The 24,213-nt window shown below is 45.8% G+C and overlaps 1 protein-coding gene across 1 annotated transcript in view; it reads left to right on the top strand.

Annotated features, from left to right (window-relative positions):
• QPCT (glutaminyl-peptide cyclotransferase) overlaps window positions 1-21,438 on the top strand; it is a 121,658-nt gene extending 100,220 nt beyond the window's left edge. The window contains exons 6-7 of the mRNA XM_075862536.1: window positions 14,719-14,835; window positions 20,618-21,438. Coding sequence (XP_075718651.1) covers window positions 14,719-14,835; window positions 20,618-20,763 — 263 coding nt within the window. The 3' untranslated portion in view covers window positions 20,764-21,438. The remainder of the gene's footprint in view (window positions 1-14,718; window positions 14,836-20,617) is intronic.
• Window positions 21,439-24,213: the final 2,775 nt, after the last annotated feature.

Raw genomic sequence — 24,213 nt, 5'->3', positions numbered from 1 at the left:
TTGTCGTCAAGAATTCAGTGCAATCCGGATATATGTATGGAGTGGAGGCAGGAGATCAGAAGCGTGCGTCCTTCTCCATGCACAGTCAGGCCACGCCCCTCAAAATAGCATTTAGGAAGTTTTTTTTAACCATTTAGTTTTTTTTTGTTTTTTTTAATTATATTTTGCAGAAATTCAGTTTTAGGCCTTTTTTTCCTGTATCACAGCAGGTGTTAACAGAAAAATGCAACTGAATATTTATATTACTGATTGTGCAGATTTTAGATATATCCCATATGTGGCCCTGGTGTGCTTCTTAACTCAAACACAGGCTCTGGATTTCAGGGTATCCTTTTTTTATTAGAATTTTTTTCAGGCACCATTATTAGTTTACAAAACATAAGAAACACCGCCCAAAAAGATCAAATTTTGGAAACTACACCCCCATGGAATTCATCTAGGGAGCAGTGAGTATTTTGACCCCATAGGGGTTTCATAGATTTTATTAGAATTGGGCCGTGAAAATGAAAAATAAATTTGTTTCCAATAATATTTCGTTTTAGTTCAAAATTGTTCATTTTCACAATGAATATGGGAGAAAAAATCACCCCACATTTTGTGCCGTAGTTTCTTCCGAGTATAGCAATACTCCATGTGTGGTTGTAAACTGCTGTTTGGACACACGGCAGGGCTCAGAAGGGAAGGAACACCATTAGGCTTTTGAAGTGCAGATTTTGCAAGAATGGATTGCAGATGCCATGTCGCATTTGCAGAGCCACTGAGGTACTAGTACAGGGGTCTCAAGCACGCTGCCCGCATGCGGCCACTGGGGCTGTCATCTGCGGCCTGCGGGACACAGAGCCGTATCGGCTCTGCTCCGAGACTCTGGAATTCCCTGACATCGCTGTCCACATATGAACAGCGATGTCTGGGGCTTCCCCAGAGCCGGAGTCCAGGGCAGAGCGCTAGTACAGGCTCTGCTCTGGGACTCTGTGGAATTCCCTGACATCGCTGCCCATATATGGACAGTGTGTCAGGGTCTTCCCTAGAGCGGAGCACAGCGCTGTGTCGGCTCTGCTCCTGGACTCTGTGGAATTCCCTGACATCGCTGTCCACATATGATCAGCGATGTCTGGGGCTTCCCCAGGGCCGGAGTCCCGGTCAGAGCGCTAGTACAGGCTCTGCTCCGGGACTCTGTGGAATTCCCTGACATCGCTGCCAGTGGCGTAACTACCGCCGTAGCAGCAGTAGCGACTGCTACGGGGCCCGCGGCATGAGGGGGTCCGTGTCGCCCACCGGCACGGGCCCCCACCATGGCCGGAGGCTCCGCTAGCAGCTGCTATGGCTACTACAGCGGGACGCCACTGAACACTACGGCAGAGCAGGGAGGTATCTCCCCGCTCTGCCATTAAACAAGACATATATCCCCTATCCACAGGACAGGGGATACATGTGTGATCGCTGGCAGCGATAGGGAGAACGGGAGACTGAAAGTCCCCTGAAGTTCTCCATCATAAACCTCGGACTTCCGGGGTCTGTGTCGGCAGCTCCGTAGAAATGAATGGAGCGCCGGTCGCGCTTGTGCGCATGCGTGACCAGCGCTCCTTTCATTTTTATTGAGCTACCGACACAGACGCCGGAAGTCAGAGGTTAGTGATGGAGAACTTCAGGGGACTTTCAGTCCCCCGTTCTCCCTATCAATGCCAGCGATCACACATGTATCCCCTATCCTGTGGATAGGGGATGCATGTTATTTGTAGGTCACACTATAAGTCGCATTTTTTCTTGTGGGGGGGCTGTATGGCGTTCCCTGCAGGGGGGGGTGCTGTATGGCGTTCCCTGCAGGGGGGGACACTGTATGGCGTTCCCTGCAGGGGGGGGCGCTGTATGGCGTTCCCTGCAGGGGGGGGCGCTGTATGGCGTTCCCTGCAGGGGGGGGCGCTGTATGGCGTTCCCTGCAGGGGGGGGCGCTGTATGGCGTTCCCTGCAGGGGGGGCGCTGTATGGCGTTCCCTGCAGGGGGGGCGCTGTATGGCGTTCCCTGCAGGGGTAGGCGCTGTATGGCGTTCCCTGCAGGGGGGCGCTGTATGGCGTTCCCTACAGGGGGGGCTGTATGGCGTTCCCTACAGGGGGGGCTGTATGGCGTTCTCTACAGTGGGGGCTGTATGGCGTTAGCGCCATACAGCCCACTCTGTAGATAACGCCATACAGACCCCCCTGTAGATAAAGCCACACAGTCCCCCCTATAGATAACGCCACACAGTCCCCCCTGTAGATAACGCCACACAGTCCCCCCTGTAAATAACGCCACACAGTCCCCCCTGTAGATAACGCCACACAGTCCCCCTCTGTAGATAACTCCATACAGTCCCCCCTGTAGATATGCACTATCTACAAGGGGGGGGTTGTGTGACACCCAGGGGAGGGGGGCCCCAGTCAAAAGTTTGCTATGGGGCCCAGTCTTTCCTAGTTACGCCCCTGATCGCTGCCCATATGTGGACAGTGTGTCAGGGTCTTCCCCAGAGCGGAGCAGAGCGCTGGTGTCGGCTCTGCTCCGGGACTCTGTGGAATTCCCTGACATCGCTGTCCACATATGAACAGCGATGTTTGGGGCTTCCCCAGAGCCGGAGTCCCGAGCAGAGCGCTGGTGTCGGCTCTGCTCCGGGACTCTGTGGAATTCCCTGACATCGCTGCCCATATGTGGACAGTGTGTCAGGTTCTTCCCCAGAGCGGAGTCCCGGGCAGAGCGCTAGTATAGGCTCTGCTCCGGGACGCTGCGGAATTCCCTGACATATCTGCCCATATATGGACAGTGTGTCAGGGTCTTCCCCAGAGCGGAGTCCCGGGCAGAGCGCTATTATCGTCTCTGCTCCGGGACTCTGGGGAAGCCTCTGGCATCGATGTCCATACATCGACAATGATGTCAGGGGCTTCCCCAGAGCAGGAGTCCCAGTGATGTCAGGAGCACAGCTGGAGTCCCAGGATGAGCCTAGTAGCGCTCTGCCTGTGACTCCAGCTCTGGGGTTGCCCCTGACATCTCTGTCCATATATGGACAGGGATGTCAGGAGCAGAGCTGGAATCCCAGGCAGAGTGCCAGAAGCGGCTCTGCTCCGGGACTCCAGCTCTGGGCAAGCCCCTGACATCACTGTGGCAGCATCTGCAGAGGGCACTGTGGCAGCATCTACAGAGGGCACTGTGGCAGAATGTACAAAGGGCACTGTGGCAGCCTCTACAGAGGGCACTGTGGCAGTATGTACAGAGGGCACTGTGGCAGCCTCTACAGAGGGCACTGTGGCGAGCCTCTACAGAGGGCACTGTGGCAGCCTCTACAGAGGGCACTATGGCCTTATCTACAAGTGGGTGTGTGGCAGTATCTGAAGAGGACACTGGCATTATCTAGGGGTGTGTTGCATTATCTACAGAGGGCACTGTGGCCTTATCTACAGAGGGCACTGTGGCCTTTTCTAGGGGTGTGTTGCATTATCTACAGAGGGCACTGCGGCAGCATCCACAGAGGGCACTGTGGCAGCATCCACAGAGGGCACTGCGGCAGCATCCACAGAGGGCACTGCGGCAGCATCTACAGAGGGCACTGTGGCAGAATGTACAAAGGGCACTGTGGCAGCCTCTACAGAGGGCACTGTGGCAGTATTTACAGAGGGCACTGTGGCAGCCTCTACAGAGGGCACTGTGGCGAGCCTCTACAGAGGGCACTGTGGCAGCCTCTACAGAGGGCACTGTGGCAGCCTCTACAGAGGGCACTGTGGCAGCCTCTACAGAGGGCACTGTGGCATTATCTACAAGTGGGTGTGTGGCAGTATCTGAAGAGGACACTGGCATTATCTAGGGGTGTGTTGCATTATCTACAGAGGGCACTGTGGCCTTATCTACAGAAGGCACTGTGGCCTTATCTACAGAGGGCACTGTGGCCTTTTCTAGGGGTGTGTTGCATTATCTACAGAGGGCACTGCGGCAGCATCCACAGAGGGCACTGTGGCAGCATCCACAGAGGGCACTGCGGCAGCATCCACAGAGGGCACTGCGGCAGCATCCACAGAGGGCACTGCGGCACTATCTAAAAAGGGGCTGCCCAATCTTGACATGTGTGCTAACTGAGCCGTCGGACTGCATTTAGCGACACTTAAACTAGAAAGCTGGATTGTTGAAATAAGCACGTGGAGAAATATCTCAAATTTTAAACCTAGCGCTATTATTCTAGTAATGTAGTGTTTTAGTAGTTCAAATAACTAATTGATTAACAATAATTTTGTATTGTATCAAATTTGAAAGTAATGCGGCCCGTCAACTTCCCATTTTTTCTATATGCGGCCCACTTACCCGGCCGAGTTTGAGACCCCTGTACTAGTACAATAAAAAACAAAAACGAAAAACAGATTTTGAAAACTACCGTATTTTTCGGACTATAAGACGCAGTTTTTAGCAAGAATAAATCTTGGGCCCCATGACGGCTCCTTACATTCCCGACCCATGATGTGCCAGCACATCATGGAGCGGGGAGGGGATGATGTATGCAGCGGGCTCACGGGCTGAGCTCTCTCAATACACTGCAGGTGTCAGCTTCTGACACGCTGCACTAACAGCTAGGAACAGTGATGGCGCTGTTCCTGGCCGTTTAACTAGTTAAATGCCGCGGTCAATAGCGACCGCGGCATTTATAATGTTTTTCCCATGAAGGACATTTATGACATAACCACAGGATATGTCATAAATGTCAGATAGATGCGGGTCCCACCTCTGGGACCCGCATCTATATCTAGAACAGGGCCCCCTAAGCCCCGTTCTATCTTACCTGGATCCGCTGTCTTCTTGCCACTTCCTGCCTACATGGTCGAGTTATGGTCGCTGAGCTACGCAGTTTCCGTAACTCCCATAGAACTGAATAGTAGTTACGGAAACAGCGTAGCATGCTACGCTGCTTCTGTAACTGCCATTCACTACTATGGGCGTTACGGAAACAGCGTAGCTCAGTGAGTTACACTGTTTCCGGAACTCATCCATGTATTGCAGTGTATTGTACCAGTGATATAATGATCGCTGGTTCAAGTCCCCTAGGGGAACTAATAAAATGTGTAAAAAAAGCACATTTTCAGAAGTGTAAAAGAAATGTAAAAGTTAAAGAAAACAACCTTTTCCCATTTTTCCCCAAGAACAATGTAAAAATGAAAAAATTGGTATCACTGCATCCGTAAAAGTCCAAAACTATTATAATATAGCATTATTTGACTCACACAGTAAATGGTGTAAAAAAAAAAAATTTAAAACCCCAGAATCGTTTTCTTTTGGTCACCATAGTGCTAAAAGGAATTAAATAAAAAGTGATAAAAAAATCGTATGTACCAAAAAAAATGGTGCTAATAAAAACTACAGCTTGTCCCGCAAAAAATAAGCCCTTACACCGCTCAAATGATGAAAAAATATAAAATTATGGCTCTCAGGATGTGGTGAAACTGAACAAATTATTTTTTCTAACCAATATTTTTTTCTTTGTAAAAGAAGTAAAATATGATTTTTTTTCCTATTTTCTGTTGTCTAAAACCTGGGTGTGTCTTAAAGTCAGGTGCGTCTTAGGCCTCATTTACACGAGCGTGTACGTTTTGCGCGCGCAAAAAACGCTGCGTTTTGCGCGCGCAAAAGGCACTTGGCAGCTCCGTGTGTCATCCGTGTATGATGCGCGGCTGCGTGATTTTCGCGCAGCCGCCATCATAGAGATGAGGCTAGTCGACGCCCGTCACTGTCCAAGGTGCTGAAAGAGCTAACTGATCGGCAGTAACTCTTTCAGCACCCTCGACAGTGAATGCCGAACACAATATACACCAACCTGTGAATAAAAAAAGACTTTCATACTTACCAAGAACTTCCTGCTTCCCCCAGTCCGGGCTCCCGGCCGTTGCCTTGGTGACGCGTCCCACTCTTGTCATCCGGCCCCACCTCCCAGGATGACGCCGCAGTCCATGAGACCGCTGCAGCCTGTGATTGGCTGCAGCCTGTGCTTGGCCTGTGATTGGCTGCAGCCTGTGCTTGGCCTGTGATTGGCTGCAGCTGTCACTTGGACTTAACTGTCATCCCGGGAGGTCGGACCGGAGTTATCGGTAAGTCAGAACTTTTTTTTTTTTTTACAGGTTCATGGATTTTCGGAGCGGAAGTCACTGTCCATGGTGCTGAACCAGTTTAACGCTTTCAGCACCGTGGACAGTGACTGTCTCCTGACGTCGCGTACCCGAACATTTTTTACCGGTTTCGGTCAAAACGAGTTTGGCCGAACCCGGTGAAGTTCGGTGCGCTCATCTCGAATTTGACACTCCGTTTGGATGTTTGTAACCAGAAAAGCACGTGGTGCTTTTCTGTTTACATTCAGGAGTTTGACAGCTCTTGCGTGATTTTCGCGCATGCAACGCAGGACCGTCAGTGTGGCATGCGTTGTTTTCACGCACCCATTGAAGTCAATGGGTGCGTGTTGCGTGAAAAACGCAAGAATATAGAACATGTCGTGAGTTTTACGCAACGCACTCACGCAGCGCAAAAATCACGCATCGTCTAAACAGCCCCATAGACTATTATAGGTGCGTACGACACGCGTGAAAAGCACGCGCGTCGCACGCGCGTATAATACGCTCGTGTAAATGAGGCCTTATAGTCTGAAAAATACGGTATACCCCTTATGGCATTAATCTAAGGATATAATGTGCATTTTGACTTTACAGGTGTCCCGTAGAATTTATTTGAACTGAACTGTGAAAGTTAAAAATATATATTTTTTCCAATAGTATGCAGTTTTAGCTGAAAATGTTTCATTTTTCACAAGGAGTACAAGAGAAAAAGCACCCCAGAAATTGTTACTTAATTTCCCTAAAGTACATCAATAACCCCATATGTGGTCATAAAAAGCAGTTTTGGCACGCAGCAGGGTTCAGAGGGGAACGACCACAATTTGTTTTGGAGCACAGATTTTGCTGGATTGGTTTTCGGGTGACATGTTGCATTTGCAGATTTCCTGAGGAATCAGTACTGGGGAAACCCACAAAAAGTGAGCTATTTTGGAAACTACTCAAGGCATTCATCTAGGGGTGTAATCAGGGCTGATTCAAGCTTTTCTGCTGCCTGAGGTGAAAATTGAAATGGCGGCCCCCAGATCTTGATTGACACCCGCCTGGCTGTTCTACATCACTAGCAGACTCCCCCCAACTCATGCGGATGCGCCGTTGCCTTGTACTCCCCTGCCATGCAAGGTGCAGCGATGAAGCCGGGCAGAGTACACCTCACTGCACGCTACATGCCCAAGTAGTACAAGGCGATGGCGCATCCGACGAAGTTGAAGGAGACTTGTAGTGATCGATAACAGCCAGGTGAATGTCAATCAAGCATGGAAAGGTGTGTTTGAAGGCAGGACTATGTGACTCTTCAGGATAGTGGCACCGCCCCATGACCCTTTAATGAGTAATTAGCATATAGTGTGCGCCGTTATAAAAGTTGATTTTATACATTTTGCTGCATCTTAAAAAACCATACAAGGGAAAGTTTGGAAATATTGTCAGGTCATGTATTACCGAATGGTGGCGGTTCAAGGGGTTAAAACTACCTGACAGGTATATAAATTAAATATACAATGAATTGAAAACAATTCCATTTGTCCTGCAATTTTGTTCTTATAAATATATCCTATAAAATTACAGCTCCAGAACCAAGCTCATACATATATATGGCACAAGAACCAAGCTCAATACATATATACACCACCAGAATCAAGCTCAGTACATAAATACAGCACCAAAACCAAGCTCAGGGATGCACTGCAGTTAGTACGGCTCCAGATACCGGAGACAACCTACCAGCACTTTATTGAGTCACTCCCAGCCCGTCTAGCTGCTGTTCGTGCTGTACACTGCGGTTACTTTGGATATTACAGTAGCTGGTGGTCATAATAGTGTGACTCGACTGTGTATATGGACGGTGACATCAGGAGCTCCTCCAGGAGGGCAAACTCCGGCCAGAGATTGGCAACCTTCTGACTGGGGATTCCGCCCCTGACGTCACTGTCCATATATGGACAGTGACGTACAGGGTTTGGGATTGTAGAATCCCCGCTCTGGCCCGGGATTCCGCTCTAGGAGCAGTCCCCCATGTCAATGTCCATATTTGGACAGTGATGTTAGGGGCCTTGAAATGCGGGAACGCTTTGACTGAGGATTCCGCTCTTAGACAGTGACGTCAAGGGCATTTCCAAGACAGGAGTCCCCGGGCAGAGAGCTTGTGATGCTCTGGCTGGGGGCTCTAGTTGAAAGCCCTGACATCACTGTCCCGATCAGTTTTTGGTGGCCATCATAAGGATTGATTTCCTATATCAGAAGCTGGTCACAGATGGCTTTAAAAAAAGCTTAGATAATTTCTTAGAACAAAATAATATCAATGCATTTGTATAGAATTTTTGTCTGAATGTTGGTCCGGTCTGACACCACACGGTTGTAGTGCGCTCCTGTGTACTGTAGGGTGCGCTCGCGCTCACTCCCGACCTTAAAGGGCCAGCGCACGGACCTGTCTAAAGTTCCCCAATCAACCCAGTAACACTCTGGACTTTAAAAAGGGCTCTACCCTTCCTCTCCTTGCCTGAGCGTTGTTAGTATTACTGTGTTCGTCTATGCAAATGCTTCCCATATCCTGTATCCTGTTGCTGCGTTTGTCCCTGAGCCTAAGCCTGTTGTTGGAGTCGTGTATGCCTCATCTGCCACGTCTGCTGCCATGTCCAGTGTCATCTGCTATGCCAAGCATCATCTGTGCCTGCTTCACTACGTGCTGTACAGCGGAATATAAAAGGTGAGGGATCAACGGCGCTCCTCCGAGGTTGTGCGTGGAATTAAATGGTGTAGATTGCCACCCACTGCAGTCCATCGGTGATAATTCCTTGGTACCGGGGATGAAGCATATAGAAGAAAAAGAACAGAAATAACGGCAGTGTCGTATTCGGTAACGGTGCCAGGCTCTGAAGGACAAGGAACGAGGCTAGGTGAGTTTGATCAAGGTGATCCTTTTATTCAAACGACGACACATTTCTGGACCGGACTGGTCCCTTCGTCAGGTCAGTTTACAATGTTTTCACATGTAAGGAGCTTCTATATACAATAAGAAAAACCGGGAAAGACCCAGTGCACAGCAGTTGATTTTTCATTTATAATCACCAAAGCCGTTGCGGGAAAAAACCTTCAATATGGCTTTAAAATTAGCACCAAGTTTAATCAAAACAATACATAACATTCACATTTTTCAATTTTTCATTTTTTAGTGTACATTTATTCATTAAAGTGTTGGAAATGGCAAGGCACTGCTTAGGTACTATACAGGCTCGGGAACAAGGCACAGCACGGGATACAGGATATATGAAGGCAGGACAAGGGAACACTGGGAGCAGGAAAACACTAAGGGACAGACATGCAATACAGACATGGGAAAACTACAACAATGCTCAGGCAGGGAATGGAAGGGTGGAGCCCTTCTTATAGTCTGGGATGGACAGGGGTTGATTAGGAAACTTCAAACACATGCGTGCGCTGGCCCTTTAAGGCCGCGCGCACGCACCTTAACAGTGAGAGCAGGACCAGCCGGCCACGAGTACTGTCGTCTCCTAGGAGGGAGAGGCTGGCAGGAAGCCAACATACTGTCGTCGCCGGCGTCACCAGGTAAGGAACGGCGACCATGGCCGTGACATGTACATCAAGGTGAAGGAAAGTTAAGTGAGGCAGATGAGGTAAAGTGGAGAAGACAAGCAGATTGAAATATGTCCCTATAAAGCCTGTGACCGGAAAGGGAGAAAGATGGCAGTGACATTAATGAGAAAGGGGGATTTCCCAAGGACGACGAGACTCAGCCCAGCAATGAGATGGATAGGTGGGAGATGACAGAATCTTGCTGACCAGGAGAAACCTAGGGAATATAATGGAATGTACCAGTAAAGGAGGATGAGATCATATTGTTTACAGGTCATATGCTCATGGAAAATAAGGAAGAAGCATCTCTGCTTTCTTTTAAGCATTTTCTCTCATCCAATAAGCAGTATGCACAATCCAATAAGGAACATGGCTTTTGTTTATACAATTCTATCGTATTACGGATAAAAACAGTGACTGACGACCCTCATTGACTTAAAACGGGGTCTGCAGTAGATTCGTCAAAGATTCTGCCATTTTGAGAGAAAGAATAGTGCTACATAATCTGCTATTCTTGTGACAAAAAACCTAGTGAAACCATCATCAGAGGCTCCTAAGACCCGGGTTCATACATAGCGTAAATACTGCAGATTTTCAGCAATGGATTTAGTTGCGGAAAATCCACAGCATAATACAGTAGCAGCAGAGTGGATGAGATTTAAACAAATCTCATCCACACGCTGCGTAAATGATAAGCTGAAAAAAACACTCAGAAATTGACCTACGGTGCGGTTTTTTAATCCGGAGCATGTCAATTGTATTTACATAATCGCTGCTTTTTTTGTTGCGGATTTTGAATTCAATGGGGAGGTAAAATCCACAACAAATAGCAGTTGTTGCAATTTTTCAGGCGAAAAGCTGCTATTCTGCCACAAAAACTGCAAAGATTATCCTTACCCACAATTCTCTGCTCCTGCATCCAGCCCGGCCTCCAGGGATGACGTTTCATCCCATGTGACTGCTGCAGCCAATCACAGGGACACATCGCCATGGCTTTGGGCAAGTTTAAAACTTTTTTCTTTATACACTGGAATTCCCTGTGGCAACCTGGGCCTGTGTGAACATACCCTTAGGGGTTGTCCACATGTAACAGAATTGCTGCAGAAAATTTCTACAGCAATTCCGTAGAAACTAGCAGAAATTCCACTGCGGGGAAAAACGCAATTCAGCAATTCAGTCCACTTTCCGCAGCAGGAATTGACATGCTCCAGTACGCAAAATACGCACCGCAGGTGAATTTCTGCATGGAAATTTTACGCAGCGTGTGGATGAGATTTGTTATATCTCACCCACTTTGCTGCTACTGTATTCTACTGCGTATTTTCCATCTGCAAGTCCAGATGGAAAATACGCAGCAATTCCGTTACGTGTGGACAAGTCCTTACAGTAATATGAACAGAGCATTACTATTATGGCTGCTGCAATAATTCATTATAGCAGTTAGATACTACACAGCACTGAAAGGAATTTTGGAAACAAAATATGTGGCTAAAAACTTAACACTTCTCAAGGCATGCGGTTTTGTCTGATTTTCTGTAGTTTTGCCCCGAATTACGTCCAAAAAATGCGCCTTGATAGCTGTCAAATGACGGCGCGTAAATAGACGCCCGCGTCAAAGAAGTGACCTGTCACTTCTTGGGGCGTAATTGGAGCCGTTATTCATTGACTCCAATGAAAAGCAGCGCCAATTACGTCCGTAATGGACGCGGCGTTCCAACGCCTGCACATGCCGTTACGGCTGAAATTACGGGGATGTTTCCTCCTGAAAACATCCCCGTAATTTCAGCCGTTACGGACGCTGTCGTGTGAACATACCCTATGAATGCAGCTTAAGGGTATATTCACATGGGCAATTATGAGGTTTTACACCTCGTAATACACCTCGAAATATAGCTAAAACAGCTCCCAAAAAACAGGTATTTTTTGGGCAGATTTGCAGAGTGTCTTTTTAAGTGTTTCTTAAAAGTGTTTTCGGCAGAGTCATTTGGAAATGTTTAACCCCTTAATGACCAGCCTATTTTAGACCTTAATGACCAGGCTATTTTTTACGTTTTTCCATCGTCACATTCCAAGAGCTATAACTTTTTTACTTTTGCGTCTACATAGCTATATAAGGTCTTGTTTTTTGCGGGACAAGTTGTATTTTTTAATAGCACCATTTTGAGGTACATATTATTTATTGATTAACTTTTATTCACTTTTTTTTGGGGGGGAATAGAAAAAAATCTGAAATTTCGCTTTTTGCATCCTAAGGCCTCATGCACACGACCGTGTTCGGTCCGTGATATACGGTCCGCATGTCGGCCGCTTGTCCCGGACCGTACAAAGTACAGGGAGCCGGGCTCCTAGCATCATACTTATCTATGACGCTAGGTGTCACTGCCTATCCACGTAACTACTGTCACACACTAAAACATGATTACAGTACGGGACAGTAGTTCCGCGGACAGGCAGTGACCCCTATCGTCATAGATAAGTGTGATGCTAGGAGCCCGACTCCCTGCACTGTGTTCGGTCCGGGACATGCAGCCGACATGCGGACCGTATATCACGGACCGAACACGGTCGTGTGCATGGGGCCTAAATCTACGCATCCATGTGGTATAAATAACACAATAACTTTATTCAGCGGGTTGTTACGATTGCAACGATACAAATTTGTCTAGATTTTGTATGTTTTACTACTTTTACACAGTAAAAACGCTTTTTTTTCAAAATTATTTGGTTTTGTGTCTCCAAATTTGAAGAGCCGTAACGTTTTTTGCGGGAAGACATGTAGTTTTTATTGGTACCATTTTGGAGTAGATGCGACTTTTTGATCACTTTTTAATCACATTTTTTTAAAGTCAGGATTCACAGAAAACAGCAATTTTTCCGTCGGTTTTTATTTAATTTTTTTACGGCGTTCACCGTGCGGGTTAAGTAATGTAATAGCTTTATAGGTGGGGTTGTTACGGACGCGGTGATACCAAATATGTGTAACTTTTTTACTTTATTTTGTTTTCTTAATACTAAAGCAGTTTGTAAGGGGACAAAGTGGGTTTTTCATTTTTTTTTTTTACATTTTTTCATAACTTTTTTACTAGTCCCACTAGGGGACTTTAATATGCGATCATCCGATCGCTACTATAATACACTGCAATACTTTTGTATTGCAGTGTATTACTGCCTGTCCGTTTAACACGGACAGGCATCTGCTAAGTCATGCCTGCGGCATGATCTAGCAGGCATTCACTACAGGCAGACCTGGGGGCCTTTATTAGGGCCCCGGCTGCCGTTGGAGACACAGACACTCGGCGATCTTATCGCTGGGTGTCAGTGGGATGAGAGGGAGCTCCCTCCCTCTCTCCAAAAACCACTCAGATGCGGTGGACGCTATTGCGCACCGCATCTGAAGGGTTAAACGGATGAGATCGATACTAATATCGATCTCACCCGGCAGAGCAGGGATGTACCCAGCCCTCAGCTGCTCTGTTTACTTTATTCTGATGCAGTGCCGTAAAAAGGCATATGCATCAGAATAAAGCCCGTTAGTGGCCGCCGTGAAAAGGCGTATTGGCGGTCACTAACGGGTTAAAATATGCCTCAAAAATGCCTCAAGAAATGACATGCCACTTCTTTTTTTAATTGTTTTGCCTGTGTGAACTCACCCTAACCCTACAAATCTTTCAACAGATACAGGTTGTTTCATAAGCATATGTTTACACGGAGTGTTTTCAGGCGTATTTCAAGGCATTTACGCCTCGGAAAACGCATGAAAAAACGGAAGCAGAACGCCTACAAACATCTGCCCATTGATTTCAATAGGAAATTCAGCGCTCTGTTCCGACGAGCCATTTTTTCACGCCTCGTTTTCAAAAAACGGCACGTAAAAAGACGCCTGTGAAAAAGAAATGCATGTCACTTCTTGGTACGATTTTGGAGCAGTTTTTCATTTACTCTATAGAAAAACAGCTCCAAAAACGGCTGTCAAAAGCGCCGCGAAAATCGCGAGTGTGGATACATTAAACAGGACTAATCTACGGACTATATCATTCCACTGTGACAGGGGCCTCATACACTGTAAGAAATGTATGTGAGCAGAATTTCTAATACATTTATATTAGAAAACTCTATGATCTATAAATATTAAAAACGATACAAATCCTTGAACTAGAAGCAAAGTAATGTAGGATATTGGTGTCGCAGGTCAAAAACGTGTTGGTGAGACATCTTATTTTGTATTGCCAACTAAAGAGATAAGCTAGGGACAATGGGTCAGGCAAATATTACAATATATTACATTACATTTACACATACAATAATACTAATATAGCAAGGACTTACCTGTCACTGTAACCTTTAGGCTATGTTCACACAGAGTTTTTTGCAGGCGGAATTTCTGCCTCAAAATTCCGTTTGGAAGTTTGAGGCAGATTTTCCTCTCCCTGCACACCGATTTTCGCGGCGTTTTTCGCCCGCAGCCATTGAGCGTCGCGGGCATAAAACGCAGCGAAATACGCTTTCTCTGCCTCCCATTGAAGTCAATGGGAGGTCAGAGGCGTAAATGCCCGAAGATAGGGCATGTCCCTTCTTTCTCCCGCGAGGCGGTTTTACCGCTCGTGGGAGAAAACCGCCCCCATCTCCCATTGAAATCAATGGGAGGCATTTTCGGGCCGTTTTTGAACATAGCCTTAGGCTCCCACTCAAACATGGTACAGAACCTCTTACAAATGCTATGTGCTGTTTCCACTTGTGACCTCCTTGGATCCTCCTATCAGCTGCCTGTATGGAATAATGGGCCAATATTGTAGCCTCAAATGTTAGGCTGCTTTCACATGGCAGTATTTTGGTCAGTATTTGTAAGCCAAAACTAGGAGTGGGTCCAAAATACAGAAGAGATGCAAGTGTTGTCATTATAATTTTTCTTTGTGTAGGTTCCACTTCCTGATGCAAAATATTGACCAAAATACTGCCGTGTAAAAGTAGCCCTAGGTTCAGAAACTCTATAATAATTGCTTTGGTTGGATGTTTTCTAATCTAGAGAGAAGACTCCATAATCTTGGACTACTGAAGAATCATCCCTCTGAAGTTTTATACTTTTTAAGCAGTTTGCGAGCAAGACAAGTCGATGATGATCATGTTCCATTTTTGCAAAGAGGTAAGACACAAAGCCGATATAATGAAGATTTTAAAGTGTGTCTTATCCATGTGCTTCAAGCAATCAATATGTTTATTTTGTTGGATTGTACCTTGGAATTACACTTTTTATATATTCACAATCATACAAATTTTAATAAACTGCAAAATATGTCCCATTACATTATTTTTAATATTACAAATCCAGTTCATCTTACTCTTCAGTGTTAAAGCACAAAAAAAAACAAGCCCTCATATGACTGCATCGATGGAAAAATAAGAACGTAGTGAATTCTCTTTCAGCAACTAAATGTTATTTTTTGTATAATGAAAAGTTATACAATTTTCCAATTTACTGTCTGTGTCAATTCCTTTTAAGATCTTATTCAATAGGAACCTTCATTGTTTGCATACTTGCAACAAGAAGATGCATCTATGTTGAGACATGGTTGAAAGTGAATTGTTGTTAAAGGGGTTATCCCACGAAAAATATTGTTTCGAAAATTACAGAACCTGTAAAAATAAGCACATTTGTAATATACATCAATAATTTATAGTTTGGATATCTTTGTCCACCTACTGTAGCAGGCAGCGGTGGACACGCATGCACCGTACTAATGTTCTCTCCTGCTGAGGCTTAGCGCTCCGCAATAAAAGATTCCTGTGATGCGGCCAATGGAATCTATATTAGCTTCTTCCCTAGTTCAAAGGAGAAGCGGAGCATTCACATTAGCGCTGTCTTCCTCTGAGAAGCCGCAATGGTACCGGATAGGCGCTGTTTGAAGAAACACTGAGGGCTGAAAAAGATGGTGACTATTTTTTATGCTTTGTGGTGGGAGACAGACTTAAGCTCCGACTTCTGACGGGTGGGTTTACAAGAACTATATTTGATGGTTCTTTTTTTAAACAAATGCTGTATATAACGTAAGTGCATAGTGTGTACTACGACATATGGGGCAGATTTACTAGTTTTAGACTGCATAAACTTAGTCAAGGCAGTCAGAAAATGTGCCAAATTTATAAAAGTGTTGCATGCTGTATGATAAATTTGGCGCATCTAGCTAGACATACTTTTCTCATCCTTATATCACCTATTAGTCTGCTTAGTTTACACCATTTTTTTGCTACAAAATTTTGGCGCATTATTGGCGCATTATGTTGCATTTTAAGCCACGCCCCCTTGTTGAGTGTTTTGAAAAGATATGGTCTAAAATAGTTAATAAATGTGGAGCTCAGCATGTACGCCATATTTATGGCGCATTTTGATTAGTAAATCTGTCCCAATGTGTATATATTTCCAAAATATTTATTCTCTACTTGAGGGGATTTAGGAATTGGTGGCACAGGCAAATGGAAGGAATTAGACTGGGCTCCCACAGTACACTATAGTGGAAGATTGATCAACTTTGAGCACACAATAATGTAGAAATATATAAATTTTATTACATGAAAACATAGACATGTTTAAAAATGGAATAAAAAAGGTGAGTCACACAATGATATTGACGTCAACCTGTGCTAGACCAGGTATGAATAATTTACATTAATTATGAGCGAGTAACAGACAATATACAACAACATCTCGTAGAAACAGTGAGACAAAGTATCAAAGGTATATATTGCAAGTAACTGAAATATAAAAAATGGCAAATGATGAAATATAGTAAGGATAAAGTCTAAGGGCATGACCACACATGGCGGAATTCCTCCGCAACTGTCCGCATCAATGCCGCACCTAATCCGGGTTGCGGATTACGGCTGCGGATCTGCACAAAATGTGCAGAAAATTGATGCGGACTAGCTGCTGCGGACTGCGGGAAAAGTGCTTCCCTTCTCCCTATCAGTGCAGGATAGAGAGAAGGGACAGCACTTTCCCTAGTGAAAGTAAAAGAAATTCATACTTACCGCCCGTTGTCTTTATGACGCGTCCCTCCTTCGGCATCCAGCCCGACCTCCCTGGATGACGCGCCAGTCCATGTGACCGCTGCAGCCTGTGCTTGGCCTGTGATTGGCTGCAGCCGTCACTTACACTGAAACGTCATCCTGGGAGGCCGGACTGGAGACAGAAACAGGGAGTTCTCGGTAAGTACGAACTTCATTTTTTTTTACAGATACATGTATATTGGGATCGGTAGTCACTGTCCCGGGTGCAGAAACAGTTACTGCCGATCGCTTAACTCTTTCAGCACCCTGGACAGTGACTATTTACTGACGTCTCCTAGCAACGCTCCCGTCATTACGGGAGCCCCATTGACTTCCTCAGTCTGGCTGTAGACCTAGAAATACATAGGTCCAGCCAGAATGAAGAAATGTCAAGTTAAAAAAGCAAGACGCATCCGCAGCACACATGACATGTGCATGACAGCTGCGGACTTCATTGCGGAACTTTGAATCTCCATTGAAGTCAATGGAGAAATTCCGCCATGAGTCCGCCACTGCTCCGCAACAGACAGAGCATGCTGCGGACACCAAATTCCGCTCCGCAGCCTATGCTCCGCAGCGGAATTGTACGCATCGTGTAAACGAACACTGCTAAATTAAAGTGAAAGTCAATGGAGAAACGGCTCCGCTGCGGATTAACGCTGCGGAGTGTCCGCAGCGGAATTTAAGTGAAATTCCGCCATGTGTGAACCCGCCCTAATAGTTATGCATCATACGCCACAATGGAAAGATTGGTGTATAAGTGCTGACATGCTCAATTAAAAGTCTGAAGAACCAAGGTACGGTTCCTGACCAGTAAGAAAATTGAATTTTACATACCAATGGACATAGTGGTACACAGAGGAGACGCAAGCACCCGACGCGCGATTCGGCACCTGCCTTCGTCTGGGGTTCCCACAGTGCAGATTTGCTGCAGATTTTGCATGTATTTTTTAAGCCAAAACCAGTAACGGAACCTAAACACAAGAAATATATAAAGGAAAGCCTTAGGGCATGTTCAGACGTGGCGGAATTGCTGTTGAATTCCGCTGGGGACAGTCCGCAGTGGAATTCTGCAGCAGCCGTTTTTCCACATTGCTTTCTATACCTTTTTAGGTAACTTAGTTCAGACGTTGCGGAAAATAACAGTTTGGAATTTAGGCTGCGGTGCAGAGTTTTTATTCCGCAGCATGCATGGCCGCCAGTGGAGAAGCAGCGGATTTTCACTGCAGATTTCAGCCTTTTCAATGCAAAGGCTGAAATCTGCGGCAAGTCCGCAGTGATATCCGGAACGTCTGAATTATCTGTCAAAGATGAAAATGTTGCAGCAGATTCGTTGCATAATTGCCACGAATTTGCAGCAATATTTGCAAGGGAAAAATTCTTCCATGTCTGAACATACCCTTATAAGGGTATGTGCACACGGGAACTGGCTTTTACGTCTGAAAAGACAGACTGTTTTCAGGAGAAAATAGCTGCGTCGTTTTAGACGTAAAAGCTCCTCCTCGCATTATGGGAGGCGTCTTTGACGCTCGTAAATCTTGAGCTGCTCTTCATTGACTTCAATGAAGAACGGCTCAAATTACGTTGCAAAGAAGTGCCCTCCACTTCTTTGCCGAGGCAGTCATTTTACGCGTCGTCGTTTGACAGCTGTCAAATGACGATGCGTAAATGACAGGTCGTCTGCACAGTACGTCGGAAAACCCATTCAAATGAATGGGCAGATGTTTGCCGACATATTGTAGCCCTATTTTCAGACGTAAAACGAGGCATAATACGCCTCGTTTATGTCTGAAAATAGGTCGTGTGAACCCAGCCTAACTCTGCTCTCCTGGATCCATGTCTGGTTTTGACATACAAAGTGCATGCAAAATCTGCACTGTGGGAACCCAGCCTTAGGGCAGATTCAGACGAACGTTGCGTTTTTGCGCGCGCAAACAACGCTGCGTTTTGCGCGCGCAAAAACCATTTGACAGCTGCGTGTGTCATCCGTGTATGATGCGAAAATCACGCAGCCGCCATCATAGAGATAAGGATAGTCGACGCCCGTCACTGTCCAAGGTGCTGAAAGAGCTAACTGATCGGCAGTAACTCATTCAGCACCCTCGACAGTGAATGCCGAACACAATATCGAGAAAGCAGTTAAAAAAAAAGAAACAGTTCGTACTTACCGAGAACTTCCCGGCCGTTGCCTTGGTGACGCGTCCTTGGTGACGCGCCTCTCGACATCGGGCCCCACCTCCCTGGATGACGCGCCTGTCCATGTGACCGCTGCAGCCTGTGCTTGGCCTGTGATTGGCTGGAGCTGTCACTTGGACTGAATTGTCATCCCGAGAGGTCGGACTGGAGGAAGAAGCCGGGAGTTATCGGTAAGTCAGAACTTCGTTTTTTTTTACAAGTTCATGTTTATTGGGATCGGTTTTCACCGTCCATGGTGCTGAAACAGTTTAACTCTTTCAGCACCCTGGACAGTGACTATCTCCTGACGTCGCGTACCGGAATTTTTTTTGCCGGGTTCGGCCAAAACGAGTTCGGCCGAACCTGGTGAAGTTCAGTTCGATTGTCCGGGTTCGCTCATCTCAAAGACACTCCATTTGGATGTTTGGAAACAGAAAAGTACGTGGTGCTTTTCTGTTTACATTCATCCTTTTGACAGCTGGTGCGCTGTTTCAGTCGGTTCGCACGGAAGTGCTTCCGTGCGACCTGCGTGGTTTTCACGCACCCATTGACTTCAATGGGTGCGTGATGCGAGAAATACGTGGAGATATTGAACATGTCGCGCTTTTTGCGCAGCTGACACGCTGCGCAAAAAGCACGGATTGTCTGTACTGCCACATAGACTTGTATTGGTCTGTGCGTGGCGCGTGAAAACCACGCGGCCCGCACGGACTGAATACACGTTCGTGTGAATCCCCCCTTAGGGTAAGGCCACACGGTGCGTCGTTGACGCGGTTTTGTTGCGTTTGAAAACCGCATGTGGTCAACTGCATGCGTTTTTTGTCTCTGTAATGCTGCAGTTCTGTTGCGTTTTTAAAGGAAATAATTTATGGACATAGTTTTCACCCGTGTTGAAGTTTGTTAGGTGCTTCCTATATATAGTTCATTACATTGCATTGCAGAACTGTTAGCAAAAACGCAAGCAGTTCAGCAACAACATTGGCAGCGCGGTCATTAACTGCATGCGGTCAGACATTATGAAGATGCGGTTAACCGCACAAAAAACACATTGTAATATAATAACAGCAGTCTGTCCATAAGAAACATTTCACCATTGACTTCTATTGAAAAATGACTTGTTGCGGTTTAAAAACGCAACATAAACGCACCATGACCGCACCGTGTGGCCTTACCCTTAGGGCTTGTTTACACGAGCGTGTTATTCGTCCGTACGACACGCGTGATTTTCACGCGTGTCATACGGACCTATAATAGTCTATGGGGCCATGCAGACAGTCCGTGAATTTTGTGCAACGTGAGTCCGTTGCAAAAAACTCACGACCTGTTCTATATTTGTGCGCTGTTCGCACATCACGCACCCATTGAAGTCAATGGGTGCGTGAAAACCACGCATGTCACACGGAAGCACTTCCGTGCGAACAGCGTGATTCGCGCAACAGCAGTGAAAAGGATGACTGAAAACAGAAAAGCACCACGTGCTTTTCTGTTTACAAACAACCAAACGGAGTGTCATAATGATGGCGGCTGCGTGAAAATTACGCAGCCGCGCATCATATGGGGATGACACACAGAGCTGTTAAGTGCCTTTTGCGCACGCAAAAAACTTGTTTTTTGCGTGCGCAAAATGCACACGCTCGTGTAAACGAGGCCTTATAGCTATTTCACCCATTACAAACCTGTGTGTGATTATGTATATTTTATTGCAGGTGTTCCAGTTCTACATCTTATTCCGTCACCCTTTCCAGATGTTTGGCACACATTTGAAGATAATGAAGAAAATCTTGATTCTTCAACTATTGATAACATCAATAAAATTCTGCAAGTTTTTGTACTTGAATACCTTAATATATGATGATATTGTATGGATTTGCTGGTTAATCGATGCATAGTATTTTGATAAAGTAGTAAATTGTGCAAGATTCAGTTTTATATAAGCATTTAAAAATAACAAATAACTGTTGTATTGAACAGCTGTATTCCAATCCTAATGTATGTTAAAAGCATACCTATCATTTCAGGTGATTTTTAAGATTAGACCATTATGTGTGTATACTGTATTTCTGACCACAATTTCACCTGTATCATGTTTTTTTCAGCAGTTTCCCCCTCTGCTGTCTCCATCTCTAATTGTGATTTTTTTTCCCTGAGCTTGGCTTCAAAAGTGGTGGACACCAGCGATAATGTTCGCCTGCAATCAGTAGCACAGTGCTTGCTGGAAAAGGGTGGGGAAATTCTATTAAACAATAAAAGAGCCATTACTCACCTGACAAATCTCCTGTCGTACCAGCATAGCCGTTTCGCTCTTTCTTGACAGTGCAGTAGCGATGAAATACCTGTATACCCATGTGATCGCTGTAGCGAATCACTGGCACCAGCAATCTCATGCCGTATACCACTATGATTCACTGTATTTCAAAGATATATTCAATTGTGCTCCCACAACATAACAATTTTAAAGGATTCACTGGTGTAATATATGAGTAAAATATAACATTTATTTATAACTCTCTAAAAACAGGGGTACAATCACCACTGTGAAAAAGCCCCACCGTGTGTATAAAAACGTATTAAATAATAAACACTGAGTTCTAATTCAATTGTGAACCTCCTATAGCTCAGTGTTCAACAAGAATATCAATACGGAATCAGCATTTGAAAAATGGGCATAACAATAGTCTTGACCCTAATTCACACTAGAGTCCGTGATAACCGCACCGGAAGCTCCTAGTGTTAAGGTATACAAACAATGTTAGTGTTCCCAATGCTAAAAAATTCCTATTCACAACCGACCCTACGCGTTTCAATACTCATCATCAGGGGTCTGTAGCTTGGTCACTCTGGCCGGGATGCCAGCGATATTTAGTTCAGCAGCAGGTATTCTGCTGTACTCCACGGAAGCATGCTCGCATAGATGTCAGCGGCATGCTTAATTCTGGGACTCTAAGTTATTTAAAGCATCTGACTCCTCCCCCTGTCCTCGGCACCGCCAATCGAAACAGCCAATCACACTCACTAATCGAATTCGTGACACCTGTCCATGTGACTCCCGGCCATCAGCTGACAGCCAGGAACCAACATCACCGCATCAAAAGCCGAACGCGCAGGCGCAGTAGAGGCCACAATCGAGTCGCCCATGCTGCCAGGAACTCACCACTGCAAAGAAGGAGTATATCGATATTTAAAGTTTGGGTAAGTGTTGCGGATCAGCTCAAAACCCGCAGCTGGACTGCCATTGATAAACAACTACACTGATAATACATATTGTGTAGATAAATGAATGTCTACCCCACTATAAAGTGTCATTTGAACACCTACTGAATAAGGAACCATAGCCAGACTGCCCACATGATGATCATTGATAATTAAGAGACCACCTGTCATGACGACCATGTGGGTCTCTTGCTATCCTGAAGGGATAACTGGCCATGGAAATGCATGTTTAAATGAATGTTTAAATAAAACATGCATAGTTTGTCTGCTCATTTAAACCCCCTGGTTGTGTGCACGCCAATCTATAGATCCACTGGGCTTCCTTTCGTAGTATGAGGTTATCCCAGTCACCTCCCCGTTTGGGAGGCCTAATGAGTTCAATTGCTTGAAATTTAAGACATTCTGCACGACCCTGATGTGTAGCGTGTACATGTTTGGATATAGGAGTATCTCTAGAATTCGCAATGTCGCCAACATGTTCTCTGATCCGGCGCCGAAACTGCCGCACCGTTTTTCCCACATAATTCAGTGGACATGGACATGTTATCAGATATACCACCCCTGCTGTTTTACAATTGACAAAATCACGAATGTCATATTCCAATTGCGTAACAACACTCCTAAACTTGTCACCTTTTTGAATAAAATCACAAGCCTTGCACCTACCACATCTACCGTGTTTCCCCGAAAGTAAGACAGTGTCTTACTTTCTTTTTATCCCCAAAAGCCCCACTATGTCTTACTTTCGGGGTATGTCTTATATTGGAAAAAAATTGTCGAATTTTTTATTTATTTTTTTTCACAAACTTTATTTAACTGTTTTAAATTTTTTTTTTTAGTCCCACCAGGGGACTTCACTATGCGATGTGCCGATCGCATATATAATGCTTTGGTATAGTTAGTATACCGAAGCATTATTGCCTGTCAGTGTAAAACTGACAGGCAACCTATTAGGTCATGCCTCCGGCATCGCCTAACAGGCAGATGCTGAAGGCAGACCTGGGGGTCTTTGTTAGACCCCCGGCTGTCATGGAAACCCGACGGCGACCCGCGATTTGTTTGCGGGGGCGCCGATCGGGTGACAGAGGGAGCTCCCCCCTCTGTCAAACACATTAAATGCCGCTGTCACTATTGACAGCGGCATTTAATGGGTTAAACTGCCAGAATCGGCGCGCGCTTCGATTCCGGCAGTTGCAGCAGGAGCCAGGCTGTGTATAACAGCCGTGCTCCTGCCGCTGATCGCGTGGGTACAGTCTCAGTACCCGCGCCATCACAGGACGGATATATCCGTCCTCCTGCGCGAACTAGCAGCTGCTGAGGACGGATATATCCGTCCTTCGGCGTTAAGGAGTTAATACTGTGTGCATTACCGTATTTTAAGCAGGAGGCGGCATTGACAAGTGCAGGGGACGGCGCGGTGACGTATGGAGAGCGGGGCGGCGCGGAAGTGGGCAGGAGGCGGCAATACCCCCGTGTTTCCCCGAAAGTAAGACATATGTCTTACTTTCGGGGTACGGCTTATATTAGCCGACCCCCCTGAAACCCCCGATACGTCTTACAATCGGGGGTGTCTTACTATCGGGGAAACACGGTATGTGTGCCTGGTATTTGTCTGTCCAGCCATGTTCCTTTAGGTGCAATGGGATCAAAACAACTATGCATAACTCTGTCCCTGATGTTTTTCCCTCTCCGGAATGTGACTGAAGGCCATTGCGTAATCTGATCTATCAAATCTACATCAGTACTAAGAATACGCCAATACCTCTTCAGGATCTGCATAATTTCACATTGTTTAGAATCATAAGTGCCTATAAGTCTCGTAACTCTCTCTTCCCTTCGTTGTCTAGGAACAAGAAGACTCTGCCTGTCCGCATCTCTCGCTCCCACATAGGCCTTTCTGATTACTCCCTTAGGGAAACCTCTATCCTTCAATCTGGTTGTAAGTTCCTGAGCCTGTCTCTCGAAGTCGTCCATGGAGCTGCAATTCCGGCGTACTCTCATGAACTGACCCTTGGGAATACCGCGTTTAAGGGGATAAGGATGACAACTGTTCCATTGCAGGAAACTGTTGGTTGCTGTTTCTTTACGATGT

Source organism: Rhinoderma darwinii, chromosome 4, assembly GCF_050947455.1.
Source record: "Rhinoderma darwinii isolate aRhiDar2 chromosome 4, aRhiDar2.hap1, whole genome shotgun sequence".
In the NCBI taxonomy this organism is placed as follows: domain Eukaryota; kingdom Metazoa; phylum Chordata; class Amphibia; order Anura; family Rhinodermatidae; genus Rhinoderma; species Rhinoderma darwinii.
Note: the sequence above shows the minus strand (reverse complement) of the source record. Positions and strands in the feature narration are given on the sequence as shown.